This window comes from Clytia hemisphaerica, unplaced genomic scaffold, assembly GCF_902728285.1.
Source record: "Clytia hemisphaerica strain Z4C2 unplaced genomic scaffold, Clytia hemisphaerica genome assembly, whole genome shotgun sequence".
In the NCBI taxonomy this organism is placed as follows: domain Eukaryota; kingdom Metazoa; phylum Cnidaria; class Hydrozoa; order Leptothecata; family Clytiidae; genus Clytia; species Clytia hemisphaerica.
Genome location: NW_027103587.1, coordinates 1,050,370 through 1,075,307, shown reverse-complemented (window position 1 = coordinate 1,075,307; position 24,938 = coordinate 1,050,370). Strand labels below are relative to the sequence as shown.

At 33.5% G+C, this 24,938-nt stretch overlaps 2 protein-coding genes across 4 annotated transcripts in view; one reads left to right on the top strand and one right to left on the bottom strand.

The window, feature by feature from the left end:
* The window catches only part of LOC136801434 (uncharacterized), a 37,508-nt gene extending 12,709 nt beyond the window's left edge, over positions 1–24,799 (bottom strand). Inside the window, exons 1-4 of one of the 2 annotated variants that reach the window (XM_067058074.1) lie at positions 24,734–24,799; positions 24,032–24,160; positions 22,924–22,951; positions 22,187–22,681 (exon numbers count right to left, since the gene is read on the bottom strand). In XM_067058074.1, the coding sequence (XP_066914175.1) occupies positions 22,550–22,681; positions 22,924–22,951; positions 24,032–24,160; positions 24,734–24,777 (333 nt within the window). In that variant the 5' untranslated portion in view covers positions 24,778–24,799 and the 3' untranslated portion in view covers positions 22,187–22,549. Of the gene's footprint in view, positions 1–22,186; positions 22,682–22,923; positions 22,952–24,031; positions 24,161–24,733 lie in introns of those variants that run through there. The other variant, XM_067058075.1, reaches the window with a different exon arrangement.
* LOC136801433 (TNF receptor-associated factor 6-like) lies at positions 83–19,394 on the top strand. 2 transcript variants are annotated; one of them, XM_067058072.1, is made up of 13 exons: positions 83–358; positions 611–677; positions 3,663–3,916; positions 4,155–4,194; positions 5,108–5,221; positions 5,331–5,483; positions 5,713–5,775; positions 7,180–7,397; positions 8,344–8,469; positions 10,597–10,661; positions 16,536–17,007; positions 17,496–17,582; positions 18,073–19,394. In XM_067058072.1, coding segments are annotated over exons 3-12 (1,464 nt in total). In that variant the 5' UTR covers positions 83–358; positions 611–677; positions 3,663–3,704; the 3' UTR covers positions 17,497–17,582; positions 18,073–19,394. The 2 variants fall into 2 exon arrangements, with proteins under 2 accessions (XP_066914173.1, XP_066914174.1); XM_067058073.1 differs by lacking the exon at positions 611–677.
* Positions 24,800–24,938: the final 139 nt, after the last annotated feature.

The window sequence follows — 24,938 nt, the reverse complement described above, 5'->3', positions numbered from 1 at the left end:
TGTTCAGTGTTGTTATAGAACAATAATTTTGATTAAACAAAATAAGAATTTACGGTCTTAATTAATGTATGCATAAATTTACCCATAATACTTAGTTTTGTTTGATAAAGGGTAAATGATCACACACCCACTTCAAACACTATTTGCATCTCGTATCGCCAGGATCAACGTGATTATTGATTGAAAAGACTTTATTTTTCATCACTTAATATTTCTTACTTCATCAGATTTTGTTAGTGAAATTCATTTAGAGAATCTTCCGTACGATTTCTTACATATTAAAAGAATTTTTTTCGACTCAATATTTGAGATTTAGTCGTGTCACTTTGGAGTTAATTTGTTTTGGGCACTAAGACAGGTAATTGTTCTATTGAAAATTTCTTTCCCTGATTATCAATATTTAATTGAAATTCTTTTAGACAAATCCTTTTTAGGCAAATTTGATATTCATTGTCGAAATTAGAATCATAACTTTTGGCATTTTATGACCAATGCTATTCTTGATTTTTGATTGAAATACTCAGATTAGAGAGCAAAACTTTAATTTTTAAAAGACATTAAAAAGTGAATATTATTTTTGAAGTATATTTCTTGTGTTTTCTTTACTCAGATCAACTAATTCGTTCGTGTAACCAAGTCATTAACAAGTTCAATCCCTCCTGCTCACATCGCTTAAGGTTTGTCGATCTAAAATGAAATATTTTAGTTTAGTTTCCATTTCTCTTGTTAAATATGTTTTTAATTTATACTATTTTTTGTCTCGCAGGCCCGGTGGAAGTTTTTTCCTCAGTGGAGATAAAAATTCTACTGTTCCAAAACATTGTAGTAGTGTTTTTGAGTGCGATTTTTAAACATTAAATTTCGAGTCAGAATGAAATCAAAGTCAATGTCTTAGTGGGGCCTAAATTCCAGGGTATCTTTCCATCCTGACAAAATTAATGCAAAATTTTCCATTGGGGACGGGATTCCAGCGGATCTCTGACACAGGGGTGTAAATATAGACAAAAATCGTAATACAGAAATACGTGACTTGTCAAGCGATTTTACGTACCTAAAAATGGACCTCTATAGTTAGAGCCTCTTATAGTTATCTCTATAGTTAGTCCTCTAAGGTGGATTTTTGAGCAGTTTGATTGAAAAAAAGGTTGGAACTTGTTGACTAAGCCACTATTTAGAATAGTGTACATTATGACAATTAAACTGGTGTGAAACCGGGCCCGATATTTTGTACTGATGCAATGTTAATGTAAAAACATAGCCGGCTGTGATTGGTTCAAACAAGCTTAAATTGAAAACTGTATTAACTTTACAGTATGAAGGAAGGACTGATCTTAAATCTTGGCCTAGACTGACCCAAGAAAGGGAGGCGTAATAGAATACTAATGTAAGAAATGGTGTAAGAAATTCTAACGTAATGAGCTGAAACAAATGAAATGGAAATTCTAACGTAATACTGAAAATTTTTAAAAGATAACTAGAAAATCAAAGAGTGCAAAGATTTCAAATAAAACCTAATATACCTCAGCTTAGGATCCTTTATTGAGATGGTATAAATCGTGTAGGAAAAAATGTCTAAAGGAAAATGTACATATTGAGGTCCTTTTGATTACTAAATTTCCTTCTTTCAAACGTACAAATTAGGGTTTGAACTGGACATTATTTAGATGTTTATTATACATTCGCTTTATATAAGATTTAACTTAAGAACACAAAGACAAGGTTTAAGCTAATACCATGGAAAAGGAATTCTTGTTGATTGTTCTTTTAAAACCCACCACTTTAATCTCACTAGCATTAAGTCTTGTTTTTTGAAATTGGAATTCAAATCGGATTATCCTGATTAGTCATTATTTTCGTTACATCTTATCTAACCCACTCATTTCTTTTGAAACTACGATTAACTCAATGCACCTATTTTGCTTGAGTTTTTGTTCCTTTGGGTTTTATATTTCGTACACGACACAGACACCTTATCTCACTAAAGCAGTATCAATTAACAATTACACTAAAAATACATTTTATTTAATCAGCAACAACATAACTCATTTCATTAACCCTAATTGCTTGATTTCCTAATTTAAACACTCCCATGTTTGTATATAAAAGATCTACTACTGAGGAATAATCATAAATTACATGTTCATTTTTATGGTTGGTCCACCATCAAAATCAGAACACAACTCCGAATTCTTGCGTTACTTTTCCGAAAAACACCAATTAATTTGGGACAGGGGTGTAAAAGATAATAATGAATAAGATCGAAATTCTTTCATTGATTTTAATCACTCCGTAGAAAAAGTGTTAGGTCCTTTATTCAAAAGGAATAAAAGGGATGGTATGAAAAGTACGGACAAGCTTTAAAATAAAATGTTTTTAAATACACGCCTTGATTGAATTCACAGTGTGAGGTCACAAAAGATCAAAATTTCTCTCTCAAAACATACAAATTAGGGTTTATAATGAACGTTATCAAGATATCCGTTTTTGTTATTGCTTTTCAAAAGAAGTAAATAAAGGCAAGATTTAGAACCTGATATAAAACGCTTACCAATATTTCTTTTAAAAAGTAATTCTTTTCGTCGTCTCACTAGTAGTTTTAATTTTCTTTTGCAATCAAATTTCAATCGGATCAATTTGCTAAGCGATTTTGACCTTTGACTTTTGATGCATCTTTATTTATGTTTTACTTCTACATTATGGTTTTGATTTTTAATTTAATATAATGCATTATTTTAATCTACTCCCTCTTCGGCTTTTATATTTCCAACATTACACAATCTCTACACTTCTTAACCTTATGTATCCCAATTATAAATTTTATCATTCAAAATCTTATTGATCTAATGTTAAAAAATCATTTAATTAGATTTTTGATTCATTTGTTTTTTGACGCTCTGGTATAGGACTGGCACTTTAAAGCTCAATTAGGCTCAAAATTACCAAATAAAGCAGACAATTTAAGAAGACTGCTAAATTTAGATCTGCAGGAATATCAAGCAAACTTCCAAGGCAAAAGAACAGAGGGAATCAATAATAGTTCTTTTGAAACACCCCTGTCTCACATTCGTTTTGAAGCTTTTTTCCCATAGCAGGGGAAAATTGTATGTGTTTTTAATTTAATAGCTTCTCTTTTGATGAAATACTAGGTCACAGTGTGGATGTAAACCACACTGAAACGACCGCCTTCCATCGCGCAATCACGCACCGCCACGCTCGCGAAAGAGCGCGCGCACATTATTAACGCTTACATGTCATGTACCAGATTAACATGTCATATCCAGTACATTTTAGATTATTCATTGAAAACAGATTACAATCTAGTCATTTTTCATGTCTCGATTATTCAATTCCGAATAAAAGACATTCAGGGAAAAAAAAAGAGAAACACCTGGGTAATCTAGTTAAAAAAACCGAAAGTAAATGGTAGACAAAGTAATGAGCCAAGGCAAAACGAGATTAGCGTACCACTATGAAAGAAACCGCCTCCGGCGGTCGATAAGAAATGTAAAAGAAAAGACAGTTTCTAGAAAAGGTTGTTTTTTCAAGAAAATCAAGAAAATGGCCACAAAAACTCATGAAAGTAGGATAGTAAAATGAAGGAATTTTCGTGATAAAATTTCTCTAAGGTTCGAAACTGAGCAATCACTCTTCCGTTCTTTCAGATTCCTTCAAGTTCTACTTTCTAAAGAAAAACCAAATCCAAAATGGCAGCTTCTCGTGATTATGACCACAATAACACCAATGGTTACTCCTCATCATCAAGCAACGAAGACGAATACGCTGGATATCCGTTCGACTTTTTGGAGACCGATTTCCAGTGTATAATTTGTACGATGGTAATAAGAGGGTTCACAGAGCTGCCATGCGGACATGCAGGGTGCAAATTCTGCATTGAAAAATGGGAAAAACAGAAAGTGTAAGTGAATACTTTTTAAAGAATTTAACAACATAAGCTTACAAACATTTACGATGTAAAACTATCACGAAGCTTCCTTTCGCAAAATTTAAAATATCGTAAATATTTCCCCTATAAACTTTTGGGCATCGTTAAACAAAAATTTTTGAAACAAACTATTTTTAAAGTGGCCAATATTTCTTCAGTCTGATGAAAAATAGCTGTTTTATAACCACTAAGTATTCATTTTACTTTTCAGAGCCTGCTGTGAATGTCAGGAATCTTACGACAAAACCAAGGTAAATTTCAGTATTTGCGTTTTTAAGTATCTTAAGGCTCTTTGTTAAACCTTTTGTGTCAAGGTGGTTTGATGACTCAAAGGTTTACAATGGTTGTGTACTTCACGACGATTATATACAAAAACTTAACATGTTATATTTGGAATTATATGTCCCAGTCGAATTAAAGGGAAAATTTTTCATTTTCATTTTTACCTTGAAGTTTGGTAACACCTAAAAGATAAACATCGATTTCTGAAGAGAAATCGTGAAAAATCTATTTTACTTTTGGTGGAAATATGTTCCAAAAGTATTCATACCTACATAGAATGGTATGTCTGGTAAATTTTAGATGACATATAGCTTGATGAGAAGAAAAAAATATATGAAAAATACAAGATAAAAAAAAATCCAGATAGCAGCATAATTTGAAAATCCTGTCTTACTTGAGTTTTTGCTTCGGAAGAAAGCTGTTTTCTCTCTGATTTCATCTACAGCATAAAACAGCTAAAACCATCGTTGTCAAATAAATTTTTATATTTGATATTTTATGATATTGTCGTGACCGTTTTCAGATCAATTTGAATATTTGTAGCCCTCTCCTTTAAAATAGATGTTAAGGACAACAACTCCCATTCAGTCTCATTCAAAATTGAATACAGCTATGAATTTTAACATTTAAAATTAAGAGCTTTTAAATTCAAAAGCTATTTTGAGCCTAAGCGCGTTTAACAGTTAGGCGCTTTTAAACTCTATTTTTCTACCTATTCTAACTATTTTTCTACCCACTAAAATGATCTGAACAAAAATAGGAAAATTTGATTGAAAAATCCTCTTCTCTTTTTAAATTTCAAAAGAATTGACTAGTTTTTACACGCGGTGTCTTTGATAATTACATAGAATAATGCCAGCAAAATTGTCAATTAATTTTCAGAAGCAGGAAAGTCGGTACAATGACCGAAAAATCAAACATGAAAGACAAGCTCGCTGCAAGCAACACGAACAAGGCTGCACTTGGCAAGGCTCCATTGCCGATTACAAAGATCAGGTAGGTATTTCATAATTCCTAATTGCTTGCGATTTAAAATAACTTTTCTTGGGTCATCAGTAAAATAACTAATGAAAAAATGAGTTAGACATATGTATTTTGTGCATAGCATCGTAAACGCTGTGGCTTCAGAAACGTCAGATGTCGTCTGTGTAATCAAAAAGTCGCTCATCAAGAAAAGGAGGGACACAAGTTGACGTGTACACATCGTTTGGTTAATTGTACAACATGTGGTGCCCAGTACAGCTTCATCAACAAAAAGGTACTTCTTTTATTTTTCAGTTTTTTTATTGTCAGTGACTTAGTGAAAGCCTCTAACCAGTGTAGATGAAACTGAAAAAGTCGAAAACTAAAGGGGATTGCAAATTCATTTCATTATGATAGGGAGGGTGGCTACATGATCAAGCAGTCGAATTACCAAAACATTTTTGTTTCTCTCGATAATTACTTAATTAAAAGATATTTGTTCATCTGGATTTGTAACTTTTTAGAAACACGAAGACGAAGAATGCAAGTTACCTTGTGATTATTATCAATATGGTTGCCATGAAAAGGTGAATCCTCTAATACTCCCAGCTATCTAATAAACGGAGATCGGGGTTAAAATAAACTGGAGGTTTGGAAAAATCTTTAAAATTTGATAAGCGGGGCGTAATTACCGGAAGATCAGAAATTGCACTTTAAAAATTTCCAAAGTAAAGTAATTGTATACTGAAAGAGGATACTTAGAGCAGAATTTCTTCTTTTGACAGCTGAAAAAATCTCCAAAATCAATAAACAGGGGACGTTTATTAAACACCTAAGATTCTTACGTGGATTATTTAACTTCTAGTTCTTGAAGAATTGGTTGTGGTATTTAATATTTGCTGATCACTTCGCTGTTGGACTTGCCCGGAGGTCCCATAAATTAATTGCTCTTCGTTCGCTTATTTGTTAGTTTGTTTTTACCTAGATGATTCTATCGTCTACACATTATCACTTAAAAGGGGAATAATTCAGGGAGCGGGATAAATTTTAAAACGAGTTTAGTTCGGAGCGGAGTAAACAGTGGCGGAGGTGTTTACAGTGTATTGTTGTTCCAAAGCTCTGCCGCCATTATTTTTCCCGTAAACCGCCCTGACTCTGCAGATATATTTTCTTGCGTTTACTGAACCTCAAAACGGTCGATAGCATCGTCTAGTGTTTACCCAGAATTTGACGGAGACCGGCTGTCGAAAAAAAATCTTTTCCGGTCTTCCGTTCCTGAAATGTCTCTCAAAGTCTCTAAGGGATTTTCTCAAGATTATCTTTTTAGCTTTTCCGGATGTTTTGTACATAATTGCGTTAGTACTGCCATCAATGTGTCAAAAACAGTTTTCAGAAAAAAATCTGTTCATAGGAAAAGGTATTTAATGATAATGCCAAACGTTCTCAATCGTTTGATTTCCAACGAAATTTTTTTTCAACCCAGAACACCTTAGACTACTGGCATCCACATAGGATTTTTGTTTTTGGTACATGATGTTTTTCTTTTGGTTCAACACAATTTTGCGAATTGAGATTACAAGTTTTAAAAAGCAAACTCAATGAAAAGATTTCTTGAATTCCATAGTCAATCGAATGATGACAGAAAATCATTTTTTCAGCGTCTTTCTCAAAGGGAAATCAGCACAGATTTGTACATTCTTGAATAAAAAATAACAAGTAAAACTATAAATCATAATCTTCTAATTTAGCATAAACTGACGCTGAGAAATTGTTCAAAAACTAAAGGGTCCGCATAACTTTTAGAGAGACTTTCACTCCCTTTCTCAAGTTATTAACATTTTTCATGATTTTTTGTACATTGAAGCAAATTTGTAATTCCCAAAACAATGAAGCCAAATTTCCGTGAAAAATTACTTTTATTGAGATTTTTCCATTATTCTTTCATGCGATTTTCTTTAAATTTAAAATTTAATATTTTCTGTTCACTCCAGGTATACAAACCACACATGGAACGTCACCTCGCCAATTTAGCAAGACGTCATATCGAACTTGTTAAATCTCATTATGACAGAATTGTCACAGAACTTGTTTCTGAGAAGGATAAGAAGATCACAGAACTTAACACGACAGTCAACTTGCAGAGTGAACACATTGCAGAACTAACAACGCAGCTCGAAGTAAATAAAATACCCATGGCAACCAGTTCAAGGTAAACAAAGCACTATGTGTTAGCTTTTGTAATTCAGTTTTTCATTTTTTCTGAAACTATTTCTAACTGCCTCGAAAAAAGTTTAGTTCTTCATTATTTCAGCTAAAAAATCTCATATAGGACCGAGCTTGAGTCATTTGAAATTGCGCTAGCGTATTAAAGTCCTAGTAAATCCATAAATTACTTAGGGCTCTCTTAATTCTAAGATTTCAAACAATTTTTCGATTACACATGGAACACACCAACTCTTAGACTTTTTCAACTATCTTAGTTCCCCCAGGTCTAGACGAGAGTGATCTAGTATGCCGTAGCAAGACTTACACTCCTATTATATCTCTAAAAGGACCACAATCCGTTATTGGATGTCAGCAAACAAGATAATTTCCTAAATTCTCAAATATTCTTGAAAATAGGTGTAAAGTTCCTCATTTTTCCCTTAAAACAAGAACAACATGAAGATAATCTGAAGCTCGAAGTGCCAAAAAAATAACAACAACTGAGGCTTTACAAAAATTCACTCAATTTTATAAAAAGAAGACAAATCAATTGATTTTATGACACACTCTTCTCCTAGACCTGGTGGAAACTCTTCCCACTGATAAAAGGCAAAAATATGGTGATTTCCCTGTGGATAATTATAATCCAATGTTTGTCCCTACTGAAAATAATCGATTGAATAAATCCTCACCGCAAAATATTGTCCTATTTTTCCATCCCTACTGAAATTTTCTTACTTTAGAACAATAGAATTAGCTCCCCAGTCGCAAAGAACATGGGATTAACAAGCCCCATTATTTTTACCACACTGGCTGAAAAAATTCCACCGGTTCTGTGATGGACGAAAGAGTGATATACAATATTATCAATCCAACTAATTTAGCTGGTGTCAACGACATTCATTTCAAATTATCTCCCATTATCTAAACCTAACTTTTTCATCTATTAGTATTAGCTCACCAACAGTGAAACCGGCAGTTAAAACGAAATCTTTTCTGAGAACCCCAATTGGACTTTTCAAAAAGAAAGAGGACAAGCAACAACAACAAGCAACAAATTCCCTTCAAACAACTTCGTGAGTATTTAGTTCTTTTAAAGCTTTGGAGATCATTATTGTTTACTTAAGACCTCGTTCCTTTAGGTAGGAAGAAGCCCCTTAAGTGCTTTTGGTGAAATTTAATGGAAATAATTTTTCATCGAAATAGAAATTTTCAACTTTATTTAGCGGTGACACAATAAACTAAATAATTATAAATTCCTTTACCTATATTTTTTTTTGCAGTGAAATTACATTCCAAGAATTTTAAACAAATATACTTTGGCGGAATGAACATAATAGAATTCCTTGTTGAAACCCTAAATATTCTAGAGTGAAGAAATTCGCTGGCAAAACGAAATTCGTCACTTACAGTGTACGGCCCCTAATATGTAGGTTGAATCTAAATTTTTTCTAGAGATCCTAGTAAAAAATATTGCAAAGGCAAGATAGAAAACTTCAAAAATGCAGAAATAGCAATTTTTAGTGGCTGACGTCATTAAAAATTTTTTAACAAAAATGTTACTTTGAAATCAGTTCTTGTTAGTGTATTTTCTTGGTGGTGTATTTTGTCAAAATTCTATGATTATCAACGCTTTACACAATAAGAAGATATCGGACTTTGAAAGAATTTTTTTACCATTCTCTACACATGAATGCAAAATTTTGCTGTTTTTGCTGATTCAGCAATAATTTTTCGAAAATTATATGACTTTTCTTATGACTTTTCTTTACAAAAGTATTAGGTTTCAATTTTCACATTCAGATTTTTCAGACCTTGAAATTCTGATTAAGGGGCCCCGAAAATGCTGGTTAGCTCTAAGAAGCTGTTTTTTTCATTGGCTGCATTCAAAGATAACTTTGTTTGGGTTTCCTTAGCTATTGGATATAGATCTCCTATACGAAAACTTAAGAGCTTTTCTGCGATATTTAGAGAGCTGGAGTCAGTTAAACACGATTTTTTGATAATTTTGATGGCTCAATTTTTTATGTAACCCACATAATTTGAAACTAAAAACTTCTTTATCTTATAAAATACACGTTTTTTTTTTATAAGAACATACTAAGGCTTTGGAGACTTAAAAACATGCAATTTCTTAAGAAATTACATCAAAATGCTCAAAAAATGCTGAAAATAAGAACATTTTAAGAACATTTTTAGGCTTCAAATCCAAAAAAACTAAGAACATCCGAAGGCTTCGAAAATTTTTGACGTTCTTATAAAAAAAAAACGTGTATAAAGTACTCAGAACAACTTGGGAAAAATCTTTCGTTTAAACTGTAACTGCAGTATAAAATACTTTGCTAAGCACCAACCTACATTTTAGGGGCCATGCATATACACTGTACTAATAATTTTGCTACTTTTTTCTGAGGAATGGTTTTTGACAGCAAATATTTTACCAGGGTTTCAACGTTAGTGTTTTAGAAGGATTTATACTGGAAAGGCCGATAAACTGAGCAATTATTTTATAAAACTAATATAAGGGGATGTCATTTTTCACAATAATTTAGGCTTTTATGCGAGTGTTCTCCCACAACAGTTAATACACCTTTTTCCGGTTAGCCATTTCGTATAAAAAGTCACTAAAATTTCGAGTAAACAAACCATCTCATATTGGCTAAAAAGCAAAAACATAAACGAGACAATGTCCAGAGTAAGAGCACAAAAAGCACATTTTTCTCTACTCTGCACTGTACTTTTCAATTTGTTTACTCGAAATTTTGGTGACTTTTTATACGAAACGGCTAACCAGAAAAAGGTGTATTTTGATGTCAACTCTTGAAATGTACGTCAGAAATATTTTGAATTATCGCGCCAACTAGGCAGGCGTAAATTTGCATATTTTTGATTAGTAAAACTTGTCATTCATACATTGTATTTCGTATAAAGTTTTTCGTTAATTTCTATGCCCTCTCCCTATTAAATACGGTAATCAGAAGGGTGTTTTACTAAGAATACTGATTTTCAAAGATGTAATGTAGAAAATTGAAAATTAAATGGTGATAACTTTCAATATATTTCGGATCCCAAAATCGTTCAAAATAAAAGTTGTTTTTTTATTTTTCCGTAAAATTCTCAGAAGAGTTTTGGATATTTTTGACAGTGGAATTTTCTTCTTTGCCTGTCTTATTTCTTTCTTTAACCTTCATTGTTTAATTTAGAGCCAAATGGGATGAAAAGAAAATTTATGAGATAGTGTTCAAGGGTAAAACGCTGACGTTTAATGGTAAGTTGAATATTAACACCCCTGTATCTGTGACCCGGTCAGACCGGGCAATTTTCAAGCTACAGTTGCCAAAAGAGTTTTTTAAATTTTAAGTATGAAAAATTGGGCTATTCCATTTTTAAACTGTACAGGGGTATTGACGAAATTTTCAAGGGGGGTCTAAGCCTTGATTTTCCAAGGGGTTTTTGTTCCTTTTTCAGCTTTTCCAAGGGGGTTATTCAAGGTTTATAGGGGGTTCTCCCCTCATAAACTGACATCAGTTGTTTTCCAGCCCTTTTTCACAAAATTTAGTTTTCCAGAGGGTTTGTATCCCAATTTCCAGGGGATAATTTGCTATTCAATATTTCCAGGGGGGCTAGTGAAAAAAGTTCGTCAATACCCCTGTATAATTTTTTTTAGAATAGCCCATTAGAAGGTTAGCAATCTGTGTTGACGTCAACAGGAGGTACACTAAAAGTGCAATAATCACCTAAAGCCCTGCAATTCGAGTGATTCTATCTTTGAGAGAATTGATTGGTTGATTAACGTCACGTGACCCGTCAATAGACTTTTTGTTCCTAGTATACAGAAGTGTGATTTGCACACACTGTAACATCATAATTTGACCTTAAGAACGTTTAGGTAATCAACTTTACCATATGTTAATGTTAATGTTAATGTATATATTCTTTAAAGTCGAAAAATGTGTACAAATCTGTACTAGCTTGAAAGCTAATAGAGTTCGACTGCCTGTTTTACAAAATGAATCATTCATCATCATCTGTCAATGCCCAATCGCTGACGATTTCTTCTGTAGAGCATTTTGGTTTGTAATTTGAAGATATTTTTGTTTGGTTTTGTAGTTTTTTAACGAGGCGTAGTTTTGTTCTTGGGCTTCCTCTTACGCGCCAGTTGAATCCTTTATTGTTATTGTTCTTGTTGAGTTTCTTTGCTTGTTCGTGCATCTCCTTGATCTTTTTCCGTTCGTTGATTGTGAAATCTTCCGTTATACTTACCTGAAAGAAACAAGTTTCTTTTAGCATGTGTAAATTCTTCATGATAACATCTTTGTCATGTTGACTTTGCAGGGTGACTTTCAGAGGACGGCCATTCTTAGTTTTTCTGTCTCCTAATCTGTGGTGAGTAACATTGATCTCTGGAACATTGATGTCATCTAGGAGTTCTCGGAACCGAAATTTGTCATATTTTTTCCCATTTTCTTCATCTTCCTTATCTGGGCCTGAATATTCGAGAAACCCGTGAACGATCATATTCAGTTTTCTAGATTCTATGTCTCTCTTTTCACTTTCTTCCTTCCGTTTTTGTTCTTCGGCAGATTTTAAGTCTTCTTTTTGTTTCTTGGTAATCTCGGCGTATGTTTTCTTTGATGTTTCCGTCATTATTTCTGCGGTGTGCTTTATTTCCTCCTTTATCATGCTTCTTGTTTTTTCCTCCATCTCTTGTAGTTTCCCTGCCAGAAAAGTTTTTAAGTCATTTTTGATGGAATCACGGGTTTTGGTGTTGGTGTTGACCTCATTGTTCAGTTTTTGTATGATGTCGTCTTTCTTTTTAAGTTCATTTTGCATCATATGTTGAGTGTTTTTTCCCACTTTATTTCTTAGGTTTTTCGTTATTCGTACGCAGTTTGAACATAAGTAATGATCGTTGTAGGATGTCACGAATATTTGTAGTTGATACAGGGGTAACTGTGTGCACTCATAATGAACTGATCTTTTACATTTTTTGCATGTTAAGCGATCCAGGTCTTCGTCTTCATTACATCTTGACGACGTGCAAGCTTGAGGTGGTGAGGCTGCTTCGAAAGGCTGATCTTTATCCATTTTGATGTTATTTTCATGAATTTTGATGTTTTTATTTGTTTTCAGCCATTTTTTCGAAGAGCGTTGCAAAAGCGTCTGATCTAGTTGACGTCAAATAAAAAGATGATAAGGCAAAGAAACCACGTTATGGGGGTTTAGAACGATGTTTACTTTCGACTAATATAGCCTAATATCTGAGACAATAGGCAAAAAACAGGTTGATATTTTGTCCCTTCAATTTCACAAATATGTTTTTTGAAAGATAATTCTATTAGTTTGCTTCTTAAATTTCAGATAAATGAAATAAGTGTGACAAATATAATCCGTGTACCTATCCGTCAGTTCATTTTTCCTTTTTAAACGAACATGGAAAATTGAAAAAATTCCAATTTTCCATTTCGTTCTTTGCTAAAGAAACAAACTATAGAAAATTGGAATTTTTGTTTTGATTTCTTGAAAAAATTCCTAAAAAATATTTCTAGAGCACTAACTTGGCGGGAAGTTTGTGTTTTATAGTGCGTTTTGTTTCATTTTTTCGTTTTACAAAAAAAATGAAAGATTGGACTTTTTTTCAATCAGATTCAATTTCAAATTAATTGCGCCAGACAAAGAAAAAGGGAAGATTGTCTACACAAGAAAGAGTGTTGAACATTAACAGTTGTGTTGTCAATATCGAACGTGTTCGAATTTCTTTAGGGTGTTTAGCTAAATGGGCAAACAAAAAGAATCATAACAGAACTTCAATGAGTTTTGTTGAGAATAACTTATTGCTTATGCTAGCCAATAAGCATCGATATCAAATCACTGATCGCTATTATCGTATTACACCCCTGGTGGAGATTATACCTCAATTTCCACCGTAAGGACAAAATTCAAAATAAAAATCTTAACTTTCAAACCCTACTACTGTCGTCAGATACATCAAAATAGTAAGGTTTGATACATGCTGAAGGAGACACAACCATTAAGGAAGAGAACAATTTGACTGGGTTTGAAATTTCAATCAACTTTGACTGGCGTAACTCATTTAGCTCACTTTGGGCAATTCTTTCCGACAGGTTATTTACAGTGACGGATGTGGCCAGGTCACTGACACTGGGGTGTAAAATTATTTTAATGCTTGCCGTGTTATCCCGGCGGGTACTCGATTTTGAAAACCACCGTACGTTCGGCCAAAGATCAGGTCTCTAAAATCGGACCCTTACAGTGCAGGAAAGATTTGGCTGAAAATCGAACCTTATAGTGCAATTTTTCGAAATTTTTTGCTCTTTTCAGGGCAAAATTTTTTGAAATTTCTCAAATCTTACCTCAATTTTGGTATTTTCTCAAATTTTACACCCTTACAGTGCACTTTTTCCCACTAGCTTACAAATCAACCCTTACAGTGCACTTTCCAAAGTCCAAAAGACCTACCCTTAAGGGCCGCACGTCCAGTAGGTCACTTATCTGGAGTGCCCCCCCGGGCGTGTTATAAAAAAGTGCAATTACACTACGAGTGCTAAATTTTATTTTGATTGCTATCCGCTCTTACGTGTTTCTAAATCAACGAATGATAATTGAATAATCAAAATTTTTCAGTTCATTTTTCAATTCATCATCATATATTGAATAAACGAAATGAAAATCACAACATTTGACAAAATTTGTCAATTTTTGTGTTAGTAAAAAAATTTTAGGAATTTTTAAAACAAATCAAAACAAAAATTTCAATTTTCCATGGTTGGTTTTTTTAGCAAAAAACAAAATGGAAAATTGGAATTTTTTCAATTTTCCATGTTCGTTTAAAAAGGAAAAATGAACTGACGGATAGGTACACGCATTAAATATAATTTTTAAAATTTAAACCTTTAATTGGCACTTTTATTACAACGAGCTTTGTCCAATTTTAAGCAATACTAAAAATTTTCCATTTTTCATTTTTCAAATTTTGAAATTTGAACATTTTTACTTCATTTTAAATTTCAAAATTTGAAAATCATTTGGCACTTTCGTTACTTCGATTGATGAGTGAGCCCGATCAAATTTAATATGAATTTTTCACTCCGGTAATTAACTACATTATGCCAACGCGATTTAAATTTCCAGATTTCCAGATCTTTTGTGAAGAGCAGTGAAGTAAATTAAATTACTTCCCTAATATTATGTACTTATTATCAAATAAAGTTATCATACGCTTTGCCTGCAGCACCTACAATCGTTTTCTTTTCAATTGAAAATTTTACTGTCCGTGCCCCTGTGAAAGTCGTGGTGAGACTTCTAGACCTGAAAATCAGTCTCGGTGAAATTTTACTTTTTTCATACTCTCGCCCCGGGTTAATAAAACACCATCGATTTATCTTTCATAAATCTCATGGAGGTGAAAAGGAACTCTGGCCATCGGTACATCCCCGTACCCCTTTTTGCCCAAGTACTCCCGTAAATATTTTTTATCCCAACATATTCAATACATGTATCTAAGTATTTTAGTTTTTATTTTTTAATTTTCGACGAGCTAAAGTACAAAAAGATGAAAAAGAGGACATTTTAGAAATGAAATTATCAGTCATTTCTTTTTCAAAATCAGAGTTTTTGGAGCCGCCATGACAGTTGTCCTTTGCGGACAAAGCCTGTACATCGATTTTTTTCTGAAATGCTTTGCTCTCCGCCGTTTTATGGGTTGTTTATCCAGAGAGTGTGTCTAAATTAAATTTATGGTCCTAATAACTTTACAACCAGGTCGTCAGAAAATATTCAATTGAAGATGAAATTGACATTATAGTCTTGTTAATTTCATTCTCGAGGGAGTTATCAATTTTTTTCTTTCTGAAAATGATATAAAAGGAAATTGGCGCGCTTTTCATTCAACTTTTCATTCAGTTTGTTGTTGAAGAGATGGAAGTTGGTCGTCTTTTGGTTACTTTTGGTTGCAATGGCTACTTACTGCGAGAGAATGAGAGGACGATTTTATGAATTTTCAGTGTTGGTTTTTTTCGCTTTTCCATTATTCAAACTTTATACTTTGCTTTTGTGTTCTCTCTAAAGGAAGAACTGAGTTTTTTTTAGTTTTTCATCTCTCGGCTTGAACTAAAAATTCAGAAGTTGAATAGATTTCCAATCCAGACTGTCAGGCTGCAGTAGCGTAGAGAATGGGGCGCAAAATTCGTGTAGCAGAGCAGATTTCTATGCCACAGTAACTATAATTTCATATTATGAATAATTTGTCATCATATACTGTGTCATCATAAAAATCTACTCCCTTACACAAATTTTGCGCCCCCTTGTCTACACTACTGGGCTGTGAATAAAATAGAAGATTCGTTAACAAAAGCCAAAATATTTTCATAGACCTTCATTTGTCAGAACAATTTTGAAAGTTTATTCTAGAGATTTTTTTAAAATAATCTTTAAAAGAAATCATATTAGCGTCCCAGAGAAAAGTTTTGCTCATTTTGTTAAACTTAATACCATGAATCTGAAAAGATCTTAATTGTTTTGTCCGAAATTTAACGTTCAATAGTGGGATTGGGATTGGAGTTTTGAAATATTAATAAGTTTTTTGTTCAACAAAAATATCTTCAGCCCAAATAAATAAATCTTTTCTTTTCACAAACTAAATGGAAATTCTTATTCCAAAATTTCAATTTCAAACAATTCTTTGCTCGGAAGATATCGAAATTCAATTTCATTTTTCACGGAGGTGATTTTTCCCGTTTTAAGTAAAATGATTTTTCACTGAGCAAAAAGTTTTTGTCCAAATTTCAAAATTTTTTCGCCATCAATTCGGAAATATTTTTGTTGTTCAGATTTGAAAATTTCAGCTTTAAACTATTTTTAGTTTCTGAGATCTCGAGGTTAGATTCTTTTTATAGTGGACATATTCTACCAACCGACACGAATAAAAATGATTTCTTGCTGAACAAAAAGTTTTCATTCAAAATTCAAAATTTTTTCGCCTTCAATTCGGAAATATTTTCCTCGTTCTGTTTGCAAAATTTCAGCTTCAACGTATTTTTAGTTCTTGAGATATTGAGATTCATTTTTTTGTTGAAAATTTTTTTACTGCGTGAAAAGTTTGAATTTCTCATTTTGTCTTCAGATGTTTACAAAATTTTGGAGGAAAAGAATTTCAAGAAATTCGGAGAAATTTTCCGAAAAAATCCGAACATCGTCAACTCGTTGCGTGGTGTTCTTGGTTGGACATTTCTCATGAGGGCTGTTGATGAAGATCGTTTCGACGTTTTCGTTCACTTGATGGAATATCCGCACGATTTTTCACTCGTGGACAATGGTGGTCGGAACGTTCTTCATTTTGTTGGTCGTTATGGAACAGTTCGTTATTTGGAAAAGTTTTATCAACAAACAATCAAAATGTTGATCCATGGAAGAGACGAAGAGAACTTAACACCATTGCATGAAGCATCATATCGCAACAAACATGACGTCATCAGATGGTTGTTGGCCAAAGGAGCGGATCATGAGTTGAAAAACAAACATGGTCGACGCCCTGATGAACATCCATTGTGTGATGGTGTTACCAAAGAAATCTTTCGATCGTTTCGTTCGTCTTGGTAAGAAAAATATCAACTTTTTCATGATTAATTTTAGGAAAGGAACGTTTTTTCGGATAGGATTGATAAAACGCAATTTTTTTATTTGAATTGATTTTTTTATACGAATAACATCCTTTATAAGAACAACACAATTGTAAGAAATCCTATTTCTTTGTCAGGCAAATTAAGAACAGCATACAACTAAAATTTAGTTGTTCTTACAAAGTTTCTCCGACACTAATAAGGATGTAATATGCGTTTTCAATTAATTTTATTTTACATTCGAAATAGAAATTATTTGAAATCAATTACAATAGACAAAAATGGGTTTAGCATACTGTAATATAATAATAATTTTTGGAGAAAGGGAAAAAACTCGATAACCCGGATTTATCTGGTCGCTGGTCGTGGTCGTCATTTATGGTCGACGTTTAGAAATTCCCGTGAAAAATGTTTTCTTATAAAGTAACTGGTTGATAATGTGATCACAAATTGTTTTTTTACAGATCGATGTTTTGATGGTTTTTTTCACACAAACATTTCCTTTCCTTCGAACATTTCCACAAATCGCTTCTCTTGACCAACTCGAAAAGGTAAATAAATTCGGTTATCATTTTTCAAGACAACCCCGGTATCACTCCCCATCCTGGAAACTTTGGCTGAAAAATTGTCTCATTGAGAGTTATCGAGAAAAATATCCCTACTGGAAAAGTCGACTAAAATCATTCCTCCTTGGGAAGATATTTTTACTTCAAGCATTATTTCAAGCGATATTTTAGATTTATTCCATCACCACTGTCACGGAGACATGAGTGTTCCGAAAATTCCGGAAGATATAGTGTTTACGAAATGGAAAGTTTTTCTAAAATTTTCGATTAGATTTTAAAATTAATTAAATAGTTTCAAAGGTCATATTTCAGCTATCTATGATTTCGTAATGACCTTCGATTGATTTGATATTATTGACAGTTCTTAACTAAAATCGGGGTGAATGGTTCGAATTTGAATCACGTTTTACTGATAACAATATTATTTGGTGAAAAGAAATTCTTAAATTTACTTATCTTATGTTTTTGTTTTCAGGTCTATCGTTTCAATCCGTAATCATTTCACGTCCCTCGCCGCCATCGATGCTCGCATTTCGTACACGACGTCCTTCTTGTTTCTCGTACACGGCGTTATTCGATTTTCGTGGACGACGTTCTTCCTTGTCGTTTGAAACGATACGTACTTCGCAGACACTGTCGTTATTTCTCTTCGTTACTCGTTACCCTTGGATCCTTTTCAACAGCAGCAGTTTAACTTGCTTGTCCAATTGATTGGAGTAAAGACCAGTTTGGAGTTTCATTTTATGTAATGGCTTTCAGTTGTCATTCATGGTTATCACAGTATCATGTTTTCACATACAATGCATTTTACGTCGCGTTTTACGTCGTACGAGAAACAGTGGATTTTTTTTAAGATTCATTTTTGCCGCGCAAATTTCTAAAATGAATTTTAGTTCTTGCCGAAAGCATTCATCTTGACAAAAATTATACAGTTTATTTATTAATTACCTTAATTCCATAAATTTTCGCGCCCTTTTTCTTTTCGCGCAGAATACGTGCGCTAAAATAAAAGTCATGCAAATTAGTGACCGTTCTGAACGTGTAGAAATCTCATCTTAGGGCTCTTTTGTAAAAATTAGACCTAGATTAATGATACATATACCAATCGTCAAAAGCACTCAAAAAATATGCCCAGAAATCGCAAGATGCGATAAAAATTAAAGAATGCGCGAATAATCTATTTTATGAGCTGTGCGAAAATTAAAGGCGGGCAAAAATTAATGGAATTAAGGTATTTCGAAATTCAATGGGATTTTTACTGCTCGCCAAAATTTGTTCACGCCGAAATTAATTTGTGGTGAAAAAGGTTTTTTATGTAAGAAAAAATCCTAAAACTTGATCGTTTTCAATTTCTCTTTTGCAAAAGAGCGTTTGGATGGAATTGAGTATTCGTGAAAAAAATCAATATGAGAAATTTATTTTCACAAATAAGATGGGTTTGAAAAGTTTCACTGGATTTTGGTTTGTGAATGAAATGAAACTACAATAACCTGACATTGAACCTGATTCAATTTTAATTTTGATTGGTCGTAAAAGATTAATTGAATTTTGCACTTTAATACGATTTTGTAAATTTTGCGTTGATTTACTTTCGAGAAAAAAGTTAGTGAAAACGCAAAATTTATTTTTTTATTTTTAGAAAGATTTTGAGTTTAGTTTACAGAATATAAATTTTACATGCATAAATAGAACTTTATATTTACTAGATATTTCAGTCTGGGATTTCACAATATTTTCTGGTTTTATCTTGAAAATTTTGAGGGATTTTAGCGAAAAAGAAAAAATATCACAACTTAATACTCTCCCTAATTGCTGTCTCCGCGCTAATAAATTTTTTGAAGATTTTCCACCCCAGAACATTCTTTTTTCAACCTTCTACCCCGCTTATAAATTTTGGAAAACTATTTCTAAAAGTTTCCTCAGCTGCTATGGCATCCTTTTTTCTTGTGGCATCGGCATCTAACGGATTCGTGGCTTCTCACTCTCCTAGCAACATACTAGCAGCGGTTTTGTCGTGGTCAGACCAAGTATTTTTGAGAAAGCTACCGTTAACCTCGGTAAGTTAAACATTGAAATACCGTCCATATTTTCACCAAACTATAAAATTTAATACCAGACAGAAAAAGGCTGATATTTTATCATAAGAAAAACCATGAGTAAATTGGTGATAATGAATGACGCTTGAAGGAATTCTTAAACTAAACCTTCTAAGTGGAAAGGCCGAACCCGAACATGATATATTATAATAGGCACAATTCTATTTCTATACTATAGTACAGTAGCCAGAGGACTCGCGCTAGGGGAATAGCGGAAAATATGTTGAGAGTTCCTTTAAGATAAAAATTTACTCGAAAGCACCTTCACAAAACTAAAGGTTCTCAACTTCAGTTGAGCTATAATCTGAGAATGTCTGTATGTCTGTATGTATGTCCGTCCGAAAACTTTAGGGCAGGCTGGACACTTCAAAAAAGGTCGGATTTTGGTTGAAATTTGGCACACTTGTTCCTTGGGTGAATATCTGGGGGTTTTTTCATTTTTTGAAAATTTTGATTTTTGGGGCCTGGGGACGAGTTTTTCGCCAAAACGAGGCTAAAACTTTGGGGCAGCCTGGACACTTCAAAAAAGGTCGGATTTGACTGAAATTTGGCACACTTGTTCCTTGGGTGAATATCTGGGGGTATTTTTTTCATTTTTTGAAAATTTTGATTTTTGGGGCCTGGGGACGAGTTTTTCACCAAAACGAGGCTGGCAGCCTGGACACTTCAAAAAAGGTCGGATTTGGCTGAAATTTGGCACACTTGTTCCTTGGGTGAATATCTGGGGGTGTTTTTTTCATTTTTGAAAATTTTGATTTTGGGGCCTATGACGTTTTTCACCAAAAACAAGGCTGGCGCCTGGACACTTCAAAAAAAGGTCGGATTTGGCTGAAATTTGGCACACTTGTTCCTTGGGTGAATATCTGGGGGTGTTTTTTTTTTTTTGAAAAAATTTTGATTTTTGGGGCCTGGGGACGAGTTTTTCACCAAAACGAGGCTGGCAGCTTGGAGACTTTAAAAACGGTCCGATTTGGCTGAAATTTGGCACACTTGTTCCTTGGGTGAATATCTGGGGGTGTTTTTTTCATTTTTTGAAAATTTTGATTTTTGGGGCCTGGGGACGAGTTTTTCACCAAAACGAGGCTGGCACCCCCAGGTATTCACCCAAGGAACAAGTGTACCAAATTTCAGCCAAAACGGACAAAGTATATTTGCTACCTAATACTAAATATTTGAAATGTTACAATTGGGCCTTCTAATAACGGGAAAATCTGAAGTTGAGCCCAGTGCGGTGCGCACGTTCGACTATATAATATATTCCAAGAATAAGAGCCATTTTATATTTATTTTAGAATATTAAAAATTAGTAAATTGATCTTAGTACTATTTACAAAAAGGAACTTGAAAAATGATACAAAAATGGAACAAATTCAATTCTGTTAAAAAAATAAAGTTTTTAAATTTTAATGTTGAAAACATCGGTACAGTTTCTACTGTAACATATAAACAAAATTTCTCTAGCCTGGTCGACCTCTTATTGGTAAAATAAAGACAATACCTATTATTGCGACGAAACACATGGTTCAAAGAAAATAAATTTGCGCTCAGCCCAGCTTCGCTATACAAGTGTCCTTGGAATATCATATAAACAATATTTCTCTAGCCTGGCTGCCATTTCAGGGGCAGGTTAAATTAAGGGTTTTTTTAACATGCCGAAGGCCATCAAATAAAAACAATTACTTCTTTATTAAATCAGATTGTTAACAGATGGCCAAAAAAATAAGAATATGGTAAGAATATCACCATCATGGAATTAAGCAACTGAACTTAGCAATGTCATTTTTAATGCATTTTAACCTGTAGATTGCCAATTTCGATCTTGACCTAAGAATACCGTAAGAATATTTTTGGATTATTTTCGCCAAAAAGTTAAGAATATCCATGATGAAATGACAAAACACCATTCTTATAAATAAAAAGCGTGTAGATCAGTCTGTTTTCGAAACCAAATTCGTATACAGTCCCTTAGGTCGCTCTGTAATGATTCTGATAGCGCTCACGAATGTGAAATAAAAGAGTGGTACAAATGACTCTGGGTACAAGATTGACGCAACTCTCTATATTGTAACTCGAATAATTCCTTAACTCGAATAAGTTTCAAGTTCCCTTCAGTTAACTATGCCAAATAAACCCTACACGTTTTTTTTTAAGAACAAACTATATAAGAACATAAGGCTTCGAGGCCCAAAAATTTAAGAACATTCTAAGAAAGTACTAAGGCTTTGGAGACTTAAAAACATACAATTTCTTAAGAAATTACATCAAAATGCTCAAAAAATGCTGAAAATAAGATTTTTAGGCTTCAAATCTAAAAAACTAAGAACATCCGAAGGCTTCGAAATTGTTGGACGTTCTTATAAAAAAAAAAAAACGTGTAAGCCATAACTCGAAAATTGCTTAACTCGATCAAATTTGCGTTCCCATGCGTGTTCGCGTTTTGAGGAATCCACTGTATTTAAATATTGTAAATCTAACGAAACTTGAAAAAATACAAACGAAATCAATAAAATAAGCCTTTCGTGAATTTCCGCATATAATGTTCTTCCTCTGAAATTTATCCACTAATAGCACACCTTCAGAAATCCGATTCCACATTCTCTTAACTGTACAGCATCTGAATAATTGTCAATTGGGAAGAGCTCTTCAAAGCTCTGAACAATCCAGGTCAAATTATAATCACTAGAAGCTCATAACTAAATTTGGCATTTTTGACATACGATATTATATCATTGAAACTAAAACCAGATTGATCTAAACACCGAATGTGATGAATCGATTTGACACATCGGGATACCATCACTGGGTTTCTTAGTCATACGCACTGTGATAACACCAAGTAGTCAATCAAGCTCAAACTCAATATGGTTGAAATCGATGGAACATATTAGTATTAGGAGCAGCTCGGATCGGACCAGTTTGATTTGTGTTGGGTGTGACGGGTACACTTGAACCTCCTGTGATATAGTTGTAATATTGTGCGTATTGTTCCTGTGAAAAGAAAAAGGAGGGTTAGGAATAAGTTTGTTTTTTTCCCATCGGTACTCAATAGGGAAATTAACATTCCATTTATGCATCAGGGAAAAGCGTACAATTGACACTCTATCTACAATTAAGTATAAAGTAAAAGCTCCTTACGAAACCAATCATATGTATATTTTTTCGAAATTTTAATTAGAATATAAATAGATTCATATTTTCTAAAATTCAATAAAATGTTTATTAATACTTACGGGAGTGGGATAAAACGGCGATGGGAAGCTGAAAAGTAATCAAAAAGAATTCATTCACACAATAGGGATTTACTACGCAAGGTCTAGGTATGTTTTTCTTGATAAATCCATGAATATCTCGTCTTCTTTCACCCATTCGGAAGACTTTTTGATACTTGAGTTTTTATTGAAAAGGAACCAGTTAAAAACAAAGGTATACTGATGGGAAAAGACGGTTTTGTCTTGAGATATACCATGCCCTTACCACCGTGTCATAGATCTGGAAGGACCCGCCGCCAAATTGGGAATTTTGGCTAAAAATTTCGTCTAAAAATATCCTAAGATTTCAGCCACGCTAGTAATCTGACATTAATTTCATCCCTATTCGAAGTTCAATGGAATAAAATTTGTACTAGTAATCTCATGGTTATGAGGGAAATTCGGGATAAATTTCCCGAGGTCAATTTTGAAATTTTTTGAAATTTCCCGAGTGCAACGAGGGAAATTTAAAACATTTCGAAATTTGACCGAGGGTAATTTATCCAGAATTTCACGCCCCCGCCATGGGATTCCTGCTAATCTCGTGGTTTGGATTGAAATTCTAACAATTCTGAAAGACGTCAATTTAACACTGGAAATCAATCTGAAAATTTAAAAAGAGGTCTCAAAAAAGTCATAGAAACGCGAATCGACTTTTAATTGGATAGTATTCCATTTACTTAAGTCTTTGAAGTTAGTAAGAAAGTCAAAAATTGTGATGATATTCCAAACGAAGAAAATTTCACTTTTGCGGGAAATTACAAAATCTAGGAGGAAAATTACAAAAGCTAGGAGGGAAATTACAAGTTCGCGGGAAATTACAAATTAACGTAAGCAAAAACGTCAATCGAATTTCAATCAACCATGAGATTAACTTTAAAATAATCCATACTGGTGTTTTGACCTGAGAATAATAGATTGTTTATTCCCATTGAGATTTCGAAAAAAAACTTTCATCCTAAATGTGGGAAAATGTTGCAGCGGGACACTGAGACAGGGGTGTTTGCCCCAAAGTTATGCAGACACGTCTGAGAAAAGAAAGAAATTGATTTAGCAGGAAGAGAGTATACTCCAAAAATGGATTTCTTACCTCGAAAACATCGGATTTGCAGTACCCGGCATTGTTCCAGTTGAAATAGCGGATGAAAGAAGTTGATGAGGAGAGGGCGGTATTTGAAAGGTAGTCGGTATGGAGGGCGTAGAAAGGGCGGTCAACGAACTGAAACAGAAAAAAAGATTAAAGTGTAAATAGTTTTCACGTGATATATTTCTTGACAAGGGGGTTTCAAGCTATGGCTTTTGTCTCATAATTTCGCATTTATATATATATATAAATTTTACCAAATAATATTCCTAGTAATATAGGGGAGTGCTACACACTCCAATCATCATAATAAATTATCAACCAGAAATTATTTCCTTGCAAGTGCCCGATTGCACAACTCATCCAAAGACAGTCCACTCGAATCAACTACTTGATCAAGAAGAGTTTTACAAGGCCTTCCTCTTTTTGGGTACTTATCACAATTGAAGACAAGCAATTTAACGGATCGATATACGGGCATTCGAATAACGTGTTGGACATAATTTTGTTGTTGCTTACGAATAAAAGTCGACAAATCTGAAGTCCCACAAAGGTGGCTATTAGAAATTTCTTTTTCTCAGAAAAAGCGACTCAGCTAAATTTAAAAACTTCATTCATATTAATTTTACAAAACTTATCATTTTAGATTTTTTAGAAAAAATATGACAGTACTTAAACTTGTAGTCAAGCAAGAAAAAAACTACTTACGCTGGATTCCAGGCTGCAGGGTAGGCAGCTGCCTGAGTTGCCATGGTAATCGGACGAATGACACCGTTTAGAGACAGACCGGTAGGTTGGACAAGACCAGGAGTGGCTTGGTTGCGCGATCGGCGACTTGTTTCGCATCGGGGGTTACTGTTCAAAAGAAATATAACAGTATGTAATGAAAACGAGAAATACAGGCTTTTGTGTG